We start from the raw sequence: 20229 nt of genomic DNA, 5'->3' as shown, positions 1-20229 counted from the left end.
ATGTTCCAGACCAGTGTTAGATGCTTTAGCTCTTAAAATCACATGCCTTATGGCAGGGGATCTTTATCTTTTGACAGATGGAGGAAATTGAGACAGAGAGAGCCAAAATAAGTAATATTCTGTCCAAAGTTAGATGGTTATTTACAGAGACTGTTTGAGTCCAAGCAGTCTGGTCCCAGAACCTGTGCTCTTAATTGCTATGCTGCACCATCACTAGTTAGAGACATGCCTATAGATCGTGTTTGTCAAATGCCACAAGTGCTAACTTATTTATATAATCTTTTTCTTAATTCTTTTTCAGATAGGTTAATGCAAGATAAGTTCCATGGACAAAAAAATTCAAATAAAAAGGGCAAATCAGTAAGTAGATTGATAGATCATTTAAAAATCATTAATATTTTACATTGTTTGAATTAATATTTACTGATATTATTCTGTCATCAAGCAAGCATATGCATTATTATGAATCTGTTATAAATAAAATTTATTATATATTTATCCTATATATTTATCATATAAAAATCTATAAATTATTATAAAGCACTATAAACAACATTAACTTTAGCAGGCTACACTTCTGAATTCTTTACTTCTGCTTCCCCCCATATATCTATTGCTTAGTGGGCAATTCACAATAGCACTAGGGAAGCATAGACCACCTCTGCCCATCTGTTTTGATATGAATAGTTTTAAAGAAGCCATTCTCATCTCTTTTGTCCATTAATACTTGAAATTAATTATAATGGATTCCTCTTCTGCGTCTTGAAAATAGCAGTAAGTATTGCAGAAATGGAACAGGGGTGTGTGACTTAGGACAACCAGGCAAGAAAGAAATACTGACATGGAAGGTGAGAAGAGAAATAAAATTTTGGTCTACTTCCTATTTTACATTCAGTAGGTAAGAATCATCTCTCACAAGGGGAAAAAATCAAAGTGCTTTTCCTTGTAATTTTTAATGACTAACTGACTTCATAATCCAAGACATTGGAACCCCCTACTAATATTTTTTGTAGATAGTAGGATTTGGTATATGAATATCTTGAACTTAAAAGACCTTATAGTGAGGTAGCAGAAAGACTCATTTGGAGTAAACCATTATATATACAGTAACATAATTGTTCTAAGTGAGATAAGTTTACAAAGTACAGCAGGCATAGGCAAAGTAGCATTGACAGTTAAAGATGATTTGACAACTAGCTTCAGATTGAGCCTGACTACATATTAGCTATGGCACTTTAGGTGATTTAGCATATTACCACCAAAGCAATATCCTATCTTTTATACGATATTTGACCATAGTCTTTTCTACATTGGAGTAAGGTATTTATCTTACTTATCTTTTTATCTTCTGGCACCTGGCACAGTAGTACAAAGTAGTCACCCAATAGATGTTATATTTTGTCTGCCACATAGATTTTGTATTTTTGCTGTTACCACTAAAATAGTTTCTTTCTACCAACTGCTTTGTGACAGCCCCCTAAAAGTATTGGTAGTGTTAGGCAAATGACACTCTATAGTTTTTATTCCCAGATATCCTATACTCCTGATCCCCTCTAGATCACTTGCAGCCAAGGCCAAAGGCCACCTGTGGATGTGAAGAACTGCATGCCACAACTTCCCAAGACTCTAGATTGGAGGCAGTCAAGGCCCATGTGGGGACTGGTATATTCAACTCAGCTAAAACCCTGTAATTTCTCTGTTAGAAACACAAACACATACACACAATATTTATATAATTTATATGCAAAAGCTCATCACTGTATAAAAAAAGATAAAGGATAAAGGAAAAAGAATTATCATGGCATTAGGAAGAGGCATGGTGGAGGAGAAAGAACAGCCTTCATTTATACCATTAAAGTAGGAATCAAGATGAGATTATCCTGTAAATCCTAGGGTAAGGACATCCCAGATTATCTTCACAAATCTGTAATCTTGTAATACTACTGTTTAAAGTAAAAAAAAAAAAAATAAGGGTGCTTGGGTGGCTCAGTTGGTTAAGCATCCGACTTCAGCTCAGGGCATGATCTCGTGGTCCATGAGTTTGAGCCTGCATCAGGCTCTGTGCTGACAGCTTGGACCCTGGAGCCTGCTTCTATTCTGTGTCTCCCTCTCTCTGCCCCTCACTCTGCTTGCACTCTGTTTCTCTCTCTCTCTCAAAAATAAATAAACATTAAAAAATATTCTAAAAAATAAAAAAATTAAAAATAAAGTAAAAAAAAGTGTTACTATAAAAGCATTGAGAAATTAAATAGTAGTGCTAAAGGAACCTACAAACATTCAAAAGCTTTATATTAAAATGAAGAGACTTCAGTTTGGACAAGATGGAATAACCCCATTCCTCCTAGATTCTTCCCATCACAACTAAAAATATATATACCTTTAACAAACAAGCATAAGAAATCTCTGAAACAAAGAAAGAAGGAGGTAGGCTTCCTGGGGATCTGAGGACATGGTGTGAGTTTTCTAAGTGTCCTTATTTGTTCCTAATATATTCTCAACAGGATACTGCAGAAGCCTGCAACTAGAAGCTGCCAATAGGCACAGACTAAAGCTCCAAGGAAAGCCTGTTCCCTCTAACCAAGAAACCCAGAAAGGGGTAGGCTAACACCAGTAAACTGTTTTAGCAATGCCTGCCCTACTCCAGCCAAACTCCAATGAAAAAATTACACTCCTCTCCCAGCACATGGTTTCAGTGGATACAAGTAGGAAGTTGATCTTTTATCTCATACTCCACCCTTACCCCTGATAAACAGGTGGCACACTGTGGTTTCCCCATTAGGTGGAAGTAGGACTGAGCAGGCAGCTGTTCTGCTATCTCCACCCAGCAGAACAAGGCAATACTCCGATATCCCTTGATAGGATAGTGTTGGTGGGGCTAAGCTAGAAGCTGATCTTCTCATCCCCTGGCTTGTGAAAGTAACCAATACTCTGATTCTACCACCAGGATGGTATCAGTTGGGTCCAATAGCCAACTGAGCCTCCATCCACACTTAGTAGCAACAAAATTTAATGAGGCTGTGTAATGGAGTCTTGGCTAGCACTAGTTTTTCCCTTGCCCCCTATGTCAGTAGGATCCAGTAGGGAATTGAGCCTACATCCCCACCTGACATCAATGAGGCAAAACTAAGTAGTGGGGAGACAGGCTACTTGGCACTCTGTTTCTCTTTCCCCAATCCCTGGTGTCAGGGGGCTTAGTGGAGAGATGATATTACACCCACATGGGAGGTAAACACCCTCATTGGAGGTAAAATGTGGTTCAAGTGGCTGCCTCACTTTCATTGAGAAGGTGTTATCAGAGTCAGGGAGGATGCTCAATGTTCATTCTATTTGTCTTCAATACGACAGTATGAGTCATTGCCCCACTTTTGCTGGGTGGTGTCAGGGATACCTGGTAGGAAGCTGAACATGTACATCCACCTGGCTGGCCCCATGCTACATCCCAACAGGGTGACTTCCTGCTAAAAATTTTTCTGGGGGGCACCTGGGTGGCTCAGTCAGTTAAGCATACAACTCTTGATTTCTGCTCAAGTCATGATCTCACGGTTTCATGAGTTTGAGCCCCACATCAGGCTCTGTGCTGACAGTGCAGAACTTGCTTGGGATTCTCTCTCTCCCTTTCCTTGCCCCTCCCCTGCTCGATTTCTCTCTCTCTCAAAATAAATAAACTTAAAAATACATTTTTTAAAGAATCCAGGGTCTCATAATATAAGATCCTATGTATCCAGGATATACTTGAACATCATTTTTCATACCAGGAACCAGGAAAATCACAACATAAATGAGAGAAGATAATCAAAAGATGCAAACACCAAGATGAATCATGTTAAAATAACTGACAAGGAGTTTAAGCAATCACCATAAAAAAGCTTCACCAAGCAATCAGAAGTTCTCTTGAAACAAAAATTATCAGCACAGACATAGAGGTTGTAGAAAAGATCAATGGAAAGTATAGAACTGAAAAAGGCTAACCAAAATAATAATCTCACTTAAAGGGCTTAATAGTAGATTGGAGATGACAGAGGATAGAAGCAGTGAATTTAAGAAAATACCAACAGAATTTACACAGTCTAAGCAATAGAAAGAAAACAAACTGAAGAAAATTAACAGAGTTTTAGGGACCTCTTGATCAATAGCAAAAGAGTTAACATTCATATTATTTGAGTTCCAGAAGGATTGGAGAGGGGAGAGGGACAGGGAGAGAGGGAGAAGGAGGAAAAAAGGGAGGAGGAAGTGGAGGAGGAGGGGGAGAGGAGAAGAAGAAAAATGAAAGAGCAAGAGTATTTAAAGGAGATAATGACTGAAAACTTCTCAAATTTGGTGGAAGACATAAACCTAATAGATTCAAGAAGCTGAGCAAGTCTCAAAGAGGATAAATCCTAAGAAATCTACACCAGGTCACATCATCATTGCACATTTGAAAACTTAAAGAAAAAAAAAACCTTGAAAGAAGTCATAGAGAAACAATGCATTATCTACAGGGGAATATCTATTTGTTTTTTTTGTTTTTTTTTTTTTAATTTTTATTTATATATGAAATTTATTGTCAAATTGGTTTCCATACAACACCCAGTGCTCATCCCAAAAGGTGCCCTCCTCAATACCCATCACCCACCCTCTCCTCCCTCCCACCCCCCATCAACCCTCAGTTTGCTCTAATAGCCAAAGTAATTTTGAAGAAGAAGACCAAAGCAGGAGGCATCACAATCCCGGACTTTAGCCTCTACTACAAAGCTGTCATCATCAAGACAGCATGGTATTGGCACAAAAACAGACACATAGACCAGGGGAATATCTATTTGAATGACAGTGATTTTCTCATCTAAAGTTATGGAGATAAGAAAGAGGTGGCACAACATTTTTTCAAGTACTGAAAGAGAAGAACAGGCAATTCTACACCTGGGAAAAATGTCCTTCAGAAGTGACAGAGAAATAAAGACATTCTTAGATAAAGGAAAATGAAGAGAACTTGTTGGTAGCAAACAGATCCTTAATGAATGGCTAAAGGAAAGTCTCTAGGAAGGAAGGAAGAAAAGAAAAAGAAATGAAAAAAGAAAGAAAATAGAGAAGGCTTGGAACTTCAGAATTAAAAGAACATAAGAGTGGGCAAATATTACAGACTATCCCGCTTCTCATGAGTTTTAAGATGTTATGGTCAAAGCAAAGATTATAACACCATCTACTTGATGCACGTTGTAAGTAGAGGAAATAATTAAGACAATAATATTCTAAAAGTGAAGGGGCCTAAACAGGAGTAAGATTTCTATACTTCACTTGAAGAGGTAAAATATCAATAGCAGTAAATTGTGATGTTATGTAAATATAATACCACGACTAATGAAACTATAAAAAGCAATATACTCAAAAACAGCATAAATAAATCAATGTGGGATTCTAAGAAATATTAACCCACAAAAAAAAGAGGAATGAGAAATAGAGGAAACAAACAGAAAACAAATAAATAATAAAATGGCAGACTTAAGCCCAAATATGTCAGTAATTACTTCAAATATAAGTGGTCTAAATACACTATTTAAAAGAGTTGGCAGTGGGGCGCCTGGGTGGTGCAGTCGGTTAAGCGTCCGACTTCAGCCAGGTCACGATCTCGCGGTCCGTGAGTTCGAGCCCCACGTCAGGCTCTGGACTGATGGCTCAGAGCCTGGAGCCTGTTTCTGATTCTGTGTCTCCCTCTCTCTCTGCCCCTCCCCCGTTCATGCTCTGTCTCTCTCTGTCCCAAAAATAAATAAACGTTGAAAAAAAAAAAAAGAGTTGGCAGTGTGAATAAAAAACGTGACCCAACATTATGTATTGTATAGGAAATAACATAAAACTTACATATTTGTTTTTAACAAAAGCAAAAGAATGGGAAAAGATATGACATGCAAACATTAATCATAAAAAACAGCAATGGCTGTGTTAATATTGGATAAACTAGATAGACATTAGAAAATTACTAGAGACAAAAAAGGATGCTATATAAAAATAAAAGTATCAGTCCACCAGGAAGACATAGTAACCCTAAAGTAACAGGGCCTAAAAATATATGAGACAAAATTTGATAAAGCTGAAAGAGGAAATAAAATCCATAGTTAATTGGGTATGTCAACAGCCCAGTCTCAGTAATTTATAATTACTAGACAGAAAAAAATCAGCTAGTAAAAGACCTGAAAAAAAAAGGCCAACAAGACCTGGCACTCTGCCCAACAACAGAATACACATTGTTTTCAAGTGCTCATGCAACATTTAGATTTTATGGACCACATCATGGATCATAAAATCAACTTCAGCAAATTTAATATAATTGAAACCATATGAACTTTTATTCTCTGACCACATTGGAATATAGAGGGCTGAAGGAACTTGGGGGCTGATCAAGGAAAAAGATGACCATAACATGGCTTTAGCACACACATGCCTTATTTGAGTGACACTTTAATAGGTTTGAATGTGGGGGGAAGTCCCTCACAGCATGAGACCATCCAGAGGCTATAGAACAGAGGCCACCACTTCCACATAGCATGGAAATTCCTGGGTGACAGGGTTATTGGAGAGGTGGTTACATATCTAGGTCATTTCACTCAGCAGGGAGTCTCAGGGTCAGAGAAGTCTAAAGGGCAGCAGGGACTACAGGTCTTTATATACCCAGGGTTTATCTTATCTATGGCTAGCATATGTTAGGCACAGTTTCATATGGTATGCAAAGCAGGTGGGCTTTAAATAGCTAATTTGGGTTATTTTTATTATTTTATTATTTTTAAATGTTTATTTTGAGAGAGCACATGCAGGGGGAGGAGGAGGGAGAGAGGAGAGAGAGAATCCCAAGTAGGCTCCATGCTATCAGGGCAGAGAGTGACATGGGGCTTGATCCCATGAACCATGAGATCATGACCTGAGCTGAAATCAAGATTTAGATGCTTAACTGACTAAGCGGCCCAGGCACCCCTATTTGGGTTATTTTTAAAACAATTGGATGTACACAAATTTTAGTTTGGCGCTGGCAGGCTTTTGAGCTAATGGGTCTCAGCCTGTTTTGAAGAGGTAAACAACCTGGTAGGTGGAACTATATAGAAGCCATCTTTGGGTCATTTACATAGCATGGAATCAAACTAGAAATCAACAACAGAAAGACAACAGAAAAGCCTCCAAGTGCTTATAAATTAAACAATACACTTCTGTATAATCTTCAGGTAAAAGAAGTCTCAAATGGAATAAAAAATACATAGAACTGAGTACAAAGGAAAATATAACATATCAAAACTGATAAGACATAGTTAACACAGCCATTGAGAGGAATGTATAGCACTAGATGCATACACTGGAAGATGAAGACTGTCAAATAAATAATCTAAGCTCTCATCTCAAGAGCTTATAGAAAGAAGGGCAAACTAAACCCAAAGCAAGGAGGATGAAGGAAATAATAAAGATAAGAGCAAATATTAATGAATTTGAAAACTAGAAAATAATAGAGAAAATCAGTGAAACAAATGAAGGTGACTCTTCAAAATCAGCAAAATGAATAAACCTCTAATAAGAATGGCAAAAATAAAAAGAGAAAAGATGCAAATCACCAACATCAGGAATGAAATAGAGTATATCATTGTAGAATTAAACAGATAATAAGGAAATGCTGCCCAGAAATTTAGGTTCATATATTTGACAACTTAGAAGAAGTGGACCAAGTCCTGGAAAACCACACACTATCCATGTCAATTAAGATGAATTAATCAGCCTGAATAGTCTTACAGCCATTAAAAAAAAAATTGAATTGCTAATTAAAAGCTCCTGGAAAAGAAGTGTCCAGGCACAGATGGTTTCACTGGAGGATTTTACCAAGCAGTCAAGAAAGAATTAACACTAATTTTACCCAATCTATTTCAAAAAACAGAAGATTAAACAGTACTTCCCAACTAATTTTATGTAGCTATTACCTAAACCAGATAAAGACAAGGAAGGAAGGAAGGAAGGAAGGAAGGAAGGAAGGAAGGAAGGAAGGAAGGAAGGAAAAGAAAGAAAGAAAGAAAGGAAGGAAGGAAGGAAGGAAGGAAGGAAGAAGAAAGAAAAAGAAAGAAAGGGAAAGAAAGAAAGAAAAAGAAAGGAAGGAAGGAAGGAAGAGGAAGGGGGAAGGAAGGAAAGGAGGAAAGGAAGGGAGGAAAGAGAGAAAAGGGAAGGGGGAAGAAAGGAAGGAAGAAAAAAGAAAAGAAAGAAAAGGGAAGGGGGAAGAAAAAAGGGATAAAGAAGGAAAAAGGAAAGGAAAGGGAAAAGAAAAAAGAGGGAGGGAAGGAAGGAAGAAAAAACTAAAAATAGTATTGCTCATGAATTTAGATGCATAAATCCTCAACAGAATATTAGCACACTTATACAGCAAGTATAAAAAAATTATATGCCATGCAACGCTGGTTCCATATTTGAAAATGAGTCCATGTAATTCATCATATCCAGATGTGCAAGACATGTTCAACATTTGAAAATCAGTCATGTAATTCACCATATCAACAGACTAAAGGAGAAAAATATGGTATCAGTTGACACAAAGATTTTTTCACAAAATTCAACATACAATCATGACATAACTCTCAACAAACTATTATAAGGTAACTTTCTCAACTTGATAAAGTGCATCTGCAAAAATCTAGTTTACATTAACTCAATGGTGAATGCCTGAATGCTCTTCTTCAAAGATAAGGAATAAGGCAATGATATATGCTCTTTTTTAATATAGTACTAGAAATTTTATCCATTGTAACAAAAAAGAAAAGGAAATAAAAGTCACATAAATTAGAAAAAAAGAAATAAAACTATATTTTCAGATGGAATGATTGTGTATAAAATAGAGTCTAAAAACAACAACAATAACACAATATGAGAAATAATAAGTGAGATCTGTAAGGTTGGAGGATACAAATTCAAAATGAAAAAATAAGTAGCATTTCTATATACTAACAATGAAAATGTGGAAACAAAAATTTAAAAAACAACATTTACAATAACTCCAAAGAAAATTACATACTTACAAATTGAACAAAACATGTAAACAATCTGTATGATAAAAATTACAAAATGTTGACAGAAAGAATCGAAGGCCTAAATAAATGGTGGAACATACCATGTTCAGGGATTGGAAGACTCAATATGGTAAAGATTCAATAAAGTAAATACTATGTATTTACCCAGATAATCCAAAAATAGTAATTCAAATATCTTATAGGTGTCAAGTAGTATCCCATTGTAGTTTTGATTTGTATTTCCCTGATGATGAGTGATGTTGAGCATCTTTTCATGTGTCTGTTGGCCGTCTGTATGTCGTCTTTGGAAAAATGTTTATTCATGCCTTCTACCCATTGTTTTTAATGTTTATATATTTTTGAGGGACAGAGAGAGACAGAGCACAGGTAGGGGAGGAACAAAGAGGGAGGGAGACACAGAATCAGAAACAGGCTCCAGGCTCTGAGCTTTGAATATACTTTGAATATACTTTTGAATATACTGTGCCATTCCCTTCAAGCCTGTAAGGTACTGTGGAGAGATCTGCAGCTAGCCTTATGGGTCTTCCCTTGTAGGTTAGGAATTTGTTTTTTCTTGCTGCTTTTAGGATTTTTTTCTCTATCATTATATTTTGCAAATTTAACTACAACATGTCTTGGTATTGGCCTGTTTTTGTCGACTTTGATGGAGTTCTCTCTGCCTCCTGGATTTGGATGTCTGTTTGCTACTCCAGATTAGGGAAGTTTTGAGTTATTTCCTCAAATAAGGCTTTTGCTTCCTTTTCTCTCTTTTATTCTTTTGGTACTCCTATGATACAAATGTTTTAATGTTTGATGGAGTCATTGAGTGCTCTAAGTCTATTCTCATGTTCTATAATTCTTCCTTCTCTCTTTTGTTCAGCTTCATTGTTTCACATTATTTTGTCTTCTATATCACCAATTCATTTTTCTGCTGATTCCAGCCTGCTTTTTATTGCCTGAAACCTTTTTCCAATCTCAGTTATTGCATTCTTTATTTCTGATTCTTTCAAAACTTTTATCTCTGTGATAAGGGTCTCCCTGATGTCTTTCATCCTTTTGTCAAGCCCAGTGAGTAACCTTATGATTGGTGCTTTAAATTCTCCATCAATCATGTTAGTTAGTTATGTCTTTTCGCTTGGATCTCTGGCTGTGACCTTATCTTGTTCTTTCATTTGGGATGAATTCCTCTGTCTTGGTTTTGTCTAAGGCTCTGCCTTTTTCTCTGTGTTAGAAATGCCAGTTATATTTTCTGCACCAGAGAGCAATAGCTGTATGAGAAGTGGCCATGTGGTTTCCAGGGCCTGGTGCATCAGGGAGTGTCTCTAATGTGTGTGTGCGCTCTGCTGTTGCGTTTTGGCTGCTGTATCCTTTAGGCTGGTCATCTGTGGAGGTTCTCCTTGCTTGCAGTGGACAGTGTTTGGTCCTTGCCCAGAATGTGGTGAGTTTAAACTAGGTGTTCTCTGTTCTACTTGTTAAATGAGACCTGATAGTTCTTTCACTAGAACTGAAGCCCTACAGAACTCTTTGTTTGGGAATGTGGTGTGGGTAGGGGTTTTGCTGGTTTCCGGGGTGGGGCTCACTGCACTGGGACTGAGGCAAGCTTGACTGAGAAGGGAAGTTCTGCCAGAGAGCAGAGGTGTAGAACTTGGTGTAAGCAAGTTAGGCAGCCTGTGTCAATGCTGGATTGCTTCTCCCAGGTGACTGTGATTATGCTGAGAGGTGGGGAGGGAAATGGCTCCAGCCAGCTTCTTTGTCCATGGAGAGAGATCCTCCCGCATGCTACCTCTCAAGGGCTGACTCCAAGAAGAGCAAATAATCTCTCCCCTTGTGTGCCCGAGGTGTTCTTCAAATATTTGCTTCCATGCTGTCTGCCCCCAGGTTATTTGGGCCCTTCTCTCCAGGAGATGGGCAGTGCCCTCAGTGCTCTATCCCAGCCAAGCTGACTGACCTTTAAAACTCTAAGCTTTAAGCCACGCTGGTGGCAGACTCACAAAAATCAGCCCCTCTCTTTTTCCCAGCCAGTGGCTTTGAGGAAATATTCTCCTTGTGTGATCCCCTATGTGCCATACTCTCTCTCAGCCTTCTCTGCAACTATGGCTCCCTCCCCTCTGCAGTACCCATGATCCATTTCTCCTCTAAACCATGTCTACACACTTCCTGCCTTCTTCAATGTGGCCTCTTATCTCCCTTTAGTTGTATAGTTTATTCTGTCAGTCTTCAGGGTGATTTCTGAGGTATTTAGGATGATTTTTTTAAAATTTTATTTTTTAAGTAATTTCGACACCAAACATGGGTCTCCAATTCACAGCCCCAGGATCAAAAGTCACATGAAGACACCCCTAATTAGGATGTTTTGATAGTTATCTAGTTGTGTTCACATGACGAGATGAGCCTAGGGTCTTCCTACTCTGCTACCATCTTCTACACCTCTCCTGATTTAATACAATTTCTATCTGAACTCCAGCTCTTTGTAAACATAGACAAGGTCATTCTAAAATATATGTAGAAAGGCACAGGGCTAGCATAGCTAAAGTTATCTTTAAAAAGAAGGTTAAAGTAAGGGGTATCTTTTTAACTGATGCTAAGTCCTACTATAGAGCTACAATAACCACAAATTAAGACAGTGTGCTATTAGAGCTGAGAGAGACACAAATATCAATGAAACAGAATAAATATGCCAGAAATAGACCCACAAAAACATGTCTGATTTTTGACAGTTATGCAAAAGCAATTCAATGGAGGAAAGATAGCCTTTCAACAAGTGGTGTTGGAGCAACTGGACATCTGTTGGGAAACAAAACCAAACTCTGACCTAAGTCTCATGCCTAAAATAAGAAACAATAATAAAATCAAATACTGGTGAAATGTTGAGAAATTGCTCATGGGAATTAAGCATTTTACAGCCACACCTGAAAATAGTTTGGCAGTTTGTCAAAAAACTATGCAACTGCCATGAAACCCAAGAATTGCACTCTTGAGCATTTATCCCAGACAAATTCTTATATTCACAGAAAAATATAAACACAAATATTCATAGCAGCCTTATTCATAATAGCCAAAAAGTGAAACAACCCAGATTGTCTTTCAGTTAGTGAATGGCTAAATAAACTGTGGCACATCCATACCATGGAATAACAGTAATTAAAAGGAACAAAGTATTGATATATACAACTTGGATGAATCTCCAAAGAATTATTCTGACTGAAAACAGCCAATTCCAAAATGTTATACACTGTATGACTCCATTTATATAATATTTTTGAAATTACAAAACCATACAAATGAACAGATTAGTGGTTCCTAGGCATTAAATAGGGAGTGGGGGCAGGAAAGAAATGGATGTGACTGACTATAAAAGGACTTTAGGGATTCTTGTGGAAATGTTCTGCATCTTGACTGTATAATGTCAATATCCTGGTTATGATATTCTACTACAGTTTTGTAAGATGTTACTATTGAGAGAAACTAAATAAAGGGTTTGAGTTCTATTATTTCTTACAACTCATGGGAATCTACAGTATTTCAAAATAAAGAGTTGAATTTTTATAAAGAAAAGGAAAACTTACCTTAAATATTGTCCTTAAGGATGGTAGTCAAACCTGTATATACAACAGGTAAACTGAACAAGATAAATTCAGTTGGTAAGCCATAAAACAGGTTATGTATGATTAACAGATTTAGAAGTTTGAAAGAATCTATCGCCTAGGGCAATAAGCTTGTAAATTGAAGACATCAGAATTCTAGAACAAATTCATAAAAGTCTAAGGTAATTGCTTCACAAAGTCACAAAATCTTCAGAATTCTGTGGGGAAATAAACTTTGAAGTTGTTTGAAGTTAAAAGAAGACTTTTTTATGAACCAAGGTAGACAGTGTGTTAAAGAAATGCAGTATTTTGAGACAAACTTCTGGAGTGCTAATCTGAATTGGAAAGGACTAACAAACATCTCTTTCAACTCATAGCTCATTCAGGTGACAGTCTTTCAATAGTTCCTTCACATTTTTAGATCCCCTTCATAAATTAAGACTTTCAAGATACAGCTTAGTTTGTTTCTATTTAAACCTTGACAATGACAGGATGCTAAATCATTTCCCCAAAGGTCAGGATGCAAGAAAGGTGGGGAGGAATGGGGAATTTGATTTTACCTACCAATTAAAGGCAGTGTTTGGTGATGGTAAGAGAACTAGTATGATATAGTAAAAAGACCTTGGATTTTACAGGCAAAAATATCTAGGTTCAAATGCAGATTCTTCCACTTTCATGGTCGTATAACTTTGGGCAATTTACATCTGAGTTTCAGTTTTGTCATCTGCAAAATGATTATACTATCATCTATTTCAAAGAATTTTAAAGGGCTTGGAACATAATAGTCACTTACTAAATGGTAAGTATTATCTTTATTCACCTGTACAAGTATACCATAGGATAAATATGAAAAGTAGACTTGTTGGATCAAAATATACGAGTGTTTTTAATTTTGACATAAATCCTGCAAGATTATCCTTTAAACCATATTTACTAATTTGTATTTGCACCCACAATGTAAGAAAATATTCACTATTCCACACCCTGTTCATTTTAGTTTTTGTTAGTTCACACAAAAATGATATTCCATTGTTATTTTAATTTACATTTTTCGGATTATTAATGAGTGAACAATTTTCACCTGTTTATTATCCATCTGTATTTCTGTTGACTCAGCCCGTATATGCAAATTGGGTGTGTGTTTATATGTGAGAACGTTTTATATATTTCAAATAACAATGCTTTGTTATCAATACTGTTTGTTATCTATGTTTTTAAACTTCTTTGGAGTCCTTACAGCAATTTTAAATTTTTATATTGTCGAATCTGGCACCTTTTCCTTTGTGGCAGTTAGTTTGTAATTTTTCTTAGAAGGTATTTCCCCTTCCCAAGATTATGTCAGTATTTTCTTAGATGTCTTTCTAGTACAGGTTTTTTATGTTTACATGGGATTAATTCACTTATACTTTTTTTTCTGGTATGAGGTAAAAATCTACTGATGTTTTTGTTGAAATAGATAGGCAGTTATTTCAACACAGCAAGCACCCTCAGAGATATTGCAGGTTTGGTTCCAGACCACCACATAAAGTGAATATCACAGTAAAGCAAGTCAAATGCATTTTTTGGTTTCCCAGTGCATATAAAAGTTATGCCTATATTGTACTGTAGTTTATTAAGTGTGCAATAGCATTATGTCTAAAAAATGCAAATACCTTAATTTAAAAGTACTTTATTGCTAAAAAATGCTAACCATCATCTGAGCTTCCAGTGTTGTAATAAATGATCACAAATCAGCACAAGTAGAAAAATAATGAAAAAGTTTGAACCATTGTGTGAATTACCAAAATGTAACACAGAGACACAAAATGAGCAAATGCTCTTGGAAAATGGCACTGATACACTTGCTTGACACCAGGTTTCCACAAATCTTCAATTTATTTTAAAAAAACAATATTTGGGAAGTACAATAAAACAACACATGATAAAATGAGGCATGAATGTACATATTAGTTGTCCATATAGTTAACATATTTTTGTCTGTCAGTATCCCTTCCTGAGGATATCATCCCTGACTCAACTCTGATCCTTGGTGTAGTTGACAAACTTGATACTGTCTCTATGGCTACCAGGATAACCATATAATTTGATATAAGAATATTAAGAGAAATCTTTATTCTTTTATAGCAAGAGCTAGCTGTGATCTAAGAAAGAATGCATTAAAAAAAAAAAAAACACAGAGCAAGAAAGATATGAAGAGATAGTGACTTGCTCACTTGAGTCCCTGGAACCAGATCCTCCCTAGTTATATCAGCGAATTTCTTACTTTCTTTTTTCTTTTCTTCTCTCTTTTCTTTCTTTCTTTCTTTCTTTTTTTTTTTTTTTTGAGGTATTTTATTGCTAAATAAATATATTTTATATTTTGGGTTATAATCCAATACGATGTTATTGTGTATGTGTGGGTGGGTGGGTGGTTGGGTGGCCATTAGGAACTCTTTCAGTATGTCCTGTGTCCCTTTGACATGCCCCCATCCTTTTGTTTTTTGAGCACTTTCCTACTTTTTGTACTATAAGATGTTCCAGGTGTATCTTGTATATCTCTTGCCCCAGTCCTAAAATCAACCATTTCTACAAGGATCCCTGGTTATTTTTACTGGAGAATGATACTTGAAACCAGGCTCTGGGAACTGTGTGTGTTTGTTGCTGTTGTGTCTAGGCTTTCTCAGAGGACAGTTAATATATGTATGTATGCAAACTCAAATATTTAGATATATTTATACTTGTTTCTGTATGTATCCAACTCTCTATATATTTTTCTAAGTTTCTACTGATGTCTCTGAACTTGCTCCAGTATCACTGAGTTATTCTAACCCACTTTTCTTGCTTGTATCTAAAGTAACTTCTCTCTCCCATAGTGAGAAACCTGCTGTCATCATCCACTATTCATTTATTTATTTATTCAGCCCCAATATAAATACAAAGCAGTGTCAGAATTACTAAATTATACCATACTCATGAAGAACAAATTTACCTTCTAGTGCACAGTGTTTATGTACAGTTTACTTTGTCTTTAGCCTTAGAGTTTCCACTCAAAACATTATTTTCCAAAGTTACTATGGCCACTTTTTTCTCCTACCCCTTTCAGTGTAATTACATTTATAATACAATTAGATTCATTTATCAATGTCTGCATTATTTCTTGACTACTAACATTCTTTTTTTTTTATTGTTTTGGTTGTATTTTACGTGCATTAATGTTCATTCTTTGTGAAGTACAGATCAATGGATTTTGGCAAATGCATAATCATATATTTTAATTATTAAAAAAATTTTTTTAATTATTGTCTATTGAATTTGTCCTATCCCACTTGAGTCAGTTTTGCAAAGACATCCTTATATGCGACTGGCACTTTTCCAGACTGCTTATTATGATCAACTAGCCATATTGTTCTGTACCTTAAATTTTCATGTGTTATCACATTGCTTGTACAACCTGTATATCAAATTCATTACTTTAAATGGCTAAAATATTTTTATCTTAATAATAGCCAATAGTTTTTATTTAAAGTATAATTAGGGGCGCCTGGGTGGCGCAGTCGGTTGAGCGTCCGACTTCAGCCAGGTCACGATCTCGCGGTCCGGGAGTTCGAGCCCCGCGTCAGGCTCTGGGCTGACGGCTCGGAGCCTGGAGCCTGTTTCCGATTCTGTGTCTCCCTCTCTCTCTGCCCCTCCCCCGTTCATGCTCTGTCTCTCTCTGTCCCAAAAATAAATAAACGTTGAAAAAAAAAAATTAAAAAAAAAAAAAAGTATAATTAACACAGTGTTATATTAGTTTCAGATGGACAACATATTGATTCAACAATTCAATACATTATTCAATGCTCATTATGATGTGTGGTCATCATCTACCACCACATAATGCTGCTGTAGTACCTTTAACTATATTTCCATGCTGCAGCCCCATACAAAATGACTTATGTATTTTACAACTGGAAAATTGTTCCTCTTAATTCCCTTTATCTATTTTGCCCATCCCCCCTACCTGCCTCCCTTCTGACAACCACCCGTTTTTTCTCTGTATTTAAGAGTCTAGTTTTCTTTTTTTGTTTTGTTTTTCAGATTCCACATGTAAGTGAAATCATATAGTATTTGTCTTTTTCTGTCTGACTTATTTCACTTAGCATGATACCCTCTAGGTTCATCCATATTGTCAAATGGCAAGATCTCATTCTTTTTTATAATAATAGCCAATACTTTTATCACAAGTTACTGTATTAGTATCCTAATACATTAACTCATTTAATCCTCATAACAATACTGTGAAGTAGATATTTTTACTTTATTATATATGTGGGAAAGGTAAGTCATGGAGCAGCTAACTGATTAGTCTGAGAACATCTGGAAATCAAGTGGTAAGCCTGGGTTTTGAGCTGAGGCAGACTGAGTTTGAAATCTGTGCTGTAAACTAGTAGATTCTATTGTCTCTCATTGTGAGCCTGTACAAAAATTATTTAACCAATTTCCTATGAAAAATGTCCTATGTAACTTTCTCTCTCTCTCAAAAAAAACAAAACAAAACAAAAACGTGAGTACAAGCCCTGCTTCAGGTCAGACTGAGCCCTGCTTCAGATGAGCACAAGCCTCACTTTGAGTGAGCTCAAGCCCAGCTTCGGGTAAAACATGACCCTTGGGTGAGTGCTGCTTCTCTCTCTCTCTCTCCCTCTCGCTCTGCCCCTCACTCACTTGCTCACTTGCACTCTCAAAAAAAAAATTAAAAAGAATGCTCTTTGTAGTTTTTTATAAGGTTTAAGCTTTTATGTTCTCCTACCCCTCAGCTTTTTTTTTAATGTTTATTCATTTTTGAAAGAGAAAGAAAGCATGAGTGGGGGAGGGGCAGAGAGAGGGAGGTGGACACAGAATCCGAAGCAGGCTCCAGGCTCTGAACTGTCAGCACAGAGCCTGACCTAGGGCTTGAACCCACTAGCCATGAGATCATGACCTGAGCTGAAGTCAGATGGTTAACCAACTCAGCCTCCGAGGAACCCCTCAGCTTTTTTTTTAATTCAAACTACACCCACACAGTCCCCCCAAAATCAGTCTGCATAGAACGGTATAAATGAAAAGTAAAAGTCATTCTTCACCTATAACCACACTATCAGTCACACTTCCTCCAGACAACTACTTTTAACATTTTGCTTTGTAATTCTTCCAGTGAGTTTTATTATAACTTATGTAGTTCAAATTCTATATTATTTATCAGCTAATCAACTTCAGGTAGAATGTGTTGATATCACACCCTGAAAGATGATTTAGAGCATTTATAATATTTCAAACCTTCCTTCTCCAATGTTTCTTCTCAGTTTTATTAGACTTTTTTTTAAAATTTTTCTAACGATTATAATGCTCTGATTAATATTTTTTGAAAAATTCTTGTTACTATAGGCATTATTTATCAATTTCCTACTATGAAAGATAAAAGTTTTGTAAATGTTTATTTATTGATTTTGAGAGAGAGAGAGTGGGGGAGGGACAGAGAGAGACTGAGAGACAGAATCCCAAGCAGTCTCCACACTGTCAACACAGAGCCTGATGTGGGGCTTGAACCCACAAATTGTGAGATCATGACCTGAGCTGAAACCAAGTCAGATGCTCAACCAACTGAGCCACCCAGGAGCCCCAATGTAAATCTATTTGTTTTAAGTTTCATTTTCTGGGGTGACTGGGTGGCTCAGTCAGTTAAGTGTCTGAATTCGGCTCAGGTCATGATCTCATGGTTCAAGAGTTCAAGCCCTGCATCAGGCTCTGTGCTGACAGCTCAGAGCCTGGAGACTGCTTCAGATTCTGTGTTTCCCCATCCCTCCCCCCCCCCCACTCATGCTCTCTCTCTCAAAAATAAATAAAAACGTTAAAAAAATTTTTTTAAATACCTTAATTTTCCTGTCCCTTCCATTTTCTTTTTGCTGTTGTTATTCACATATTGTCATTTCTTTGTCAAGGTTTCTAGTACATTCTATTGTTTTGCTCTAGTTAAATCTCCTATGCTTTGTTTATAGAGCATATAGAGTCTATTTTAAATCTAAGAAAAATTAATTTATAATTGTTACAATATTTATGACATTATAATATTAAAATATATATATATGTTATATATATTATTATTATATAAATGTTAATCTCTGCTGAACCAAATAATGTATATGGTAGATCCATGAAAAGTAAATGTCACATTTCTGCTTCTAGTGAAGATGGAGTTTACAGGGACATGATTTATCTTTCTGCCTTAAACAATAAAAAAAACAGGAAAAAAATATGGAAAGGCAGTTTCAGACAATGGGAAGATGGCAGCATGGGACTGTGATTACTTAGAGAAAAGGACAAAGTACGCCGTACAGTCATACCAGTTTACTACATAGCAGCACAAGGAGACAGAACCAAAACAGAGCTTGGAAGTCTCACTGAGTTGAAGAGATGGATATTGGACTTTGGCAGGCAGAGGCAGAATTTGTGGAGTAGAGTACCAGAGAGGAAGGAAATGTAGAGCAAGAAATCTCCAGATAACTGAAGGAGGTCCCCTTCAGTCATTGAGTACTAGACTGAGTACTCATTCACTGATGAGTGAAATACTGGAGGCAAGAAAAAGAACCATTGAAAATGTTAGGTAGAACATTCTAGGAGCTCATATAGCTAGAAATAAACCATTTTCCTATATGCCAAAGAGGAAAGACTCATAACACATGTGACAGAAAATAGAAGGCTATCATCTTAGTAGAGAGGCTAAGTCATCCTTACCTTAAAGGCTTTTGGACAATGCCAACACCAATAAAGCTTAAAAGCAAACTTCAAAAGAGTCCAACTGTTTCTATGTATATTAATGTACATCAAAATAAAGTAAAATACTAGATTAAAGAAGAAAGCAAAATCTAGCAACCAAAAATGTAAAATTTCTCAGTCTCAGCATCCAGTAAGAAAATAATAAATACATACAATGGTAAAATGTACGTGTAATTGAAGACTCATAGGAGAAACTTAAAAAATGTATTTGAAGAAATAATGTCTAAAAGTTTTTCAAATTTGATGAAAGGTGTAAACCCACAGACCCAAGAAGCTCAGTGACCCTCAAAGAGAATAGATCTAAAAAAATTCTCAGACATATCATAATCACATTGCTGAGAATCAGTGGTAAAGAGAAAACCTTAAGGGGATGGGAGAGGAAAGCACATTTATTATAGGGGAAGAAATATACAAATAACAACAGACTTCATGTTGGAGACTATGCAAGGCAGAAGGCTATGGAATGTCATTTTTAAAGTAATGGAAGGAAAAACCTCACCAATCTAGAATTCTTTAAAGAGTGATGGCATTTTTCAAAATAGAAGTTAAGAAACCCTTTCAGCAAGCAAAGGCTAAGAGAATTTGTTGCAAGAAGACCAACACCACAAGAAATGTTAAAGGAAAGTTACAGCAACAAAATGTTGGAATAAGAAGCTCCAAGTTCTTGTTCCCTTGAAGAACATTGAAAAAGCATTCAGAAGCTATCTGAACAAGCTTCATAGGAGCTCTGGAAAACAAAGTTTATGGAAACCAAACAAATATCCAATGAAAAAAAAGCCATCTTCAAAATATTGGGAAATTTCATGGCATTTTTACTCACTCTTGCTCTATCCCCTATGTTATGGCAGCACTCTTGGTCTTGAGCAGTGTCAGCCCAG

The 20229-nt window shown here is 36.4% G+C and overlaps 1 protein-coding gene across 1 annotated transcript in view; it reads left to right on the top strand.

Annotated features, from left to right (window-relative positions):
* The window catches only part of CATSPERT (catsper channel auxiliary subunit tau), a 178326-nt gene that overhangs the window by 146912 nt on the left and 11185 nt on the right, over window positions 1-20229 (top strand). Inside the window, 1 exon segment of the mRNA XM_040475854.1 lies at window positions 302-360. Within this exon segment, the coding sequence (XP_040331788.1) occupies window positions 302-360 (59 nt within the window).

Source organism: Herpailurus yagouaroundi, unplaced genomic scaffold, assembly GCF_014898765.1.
Source record: "Herpailurus yagouaroundi ecotype Mexico unplaced genomic scaffold, PumYag 140, whole genome shotgun sequence".
NCBI classification, from domain to species: Eukaryota; Metazoa; Chordata; class Mammalia; order Carnivora; family Felidae; genus Herpailurus; species Herpailurus yagouaroundi.
Note: the sequence above shows the minus strand (reverse complement) of the source record. Positions and strands in the feature narration are given on the sequence as shown.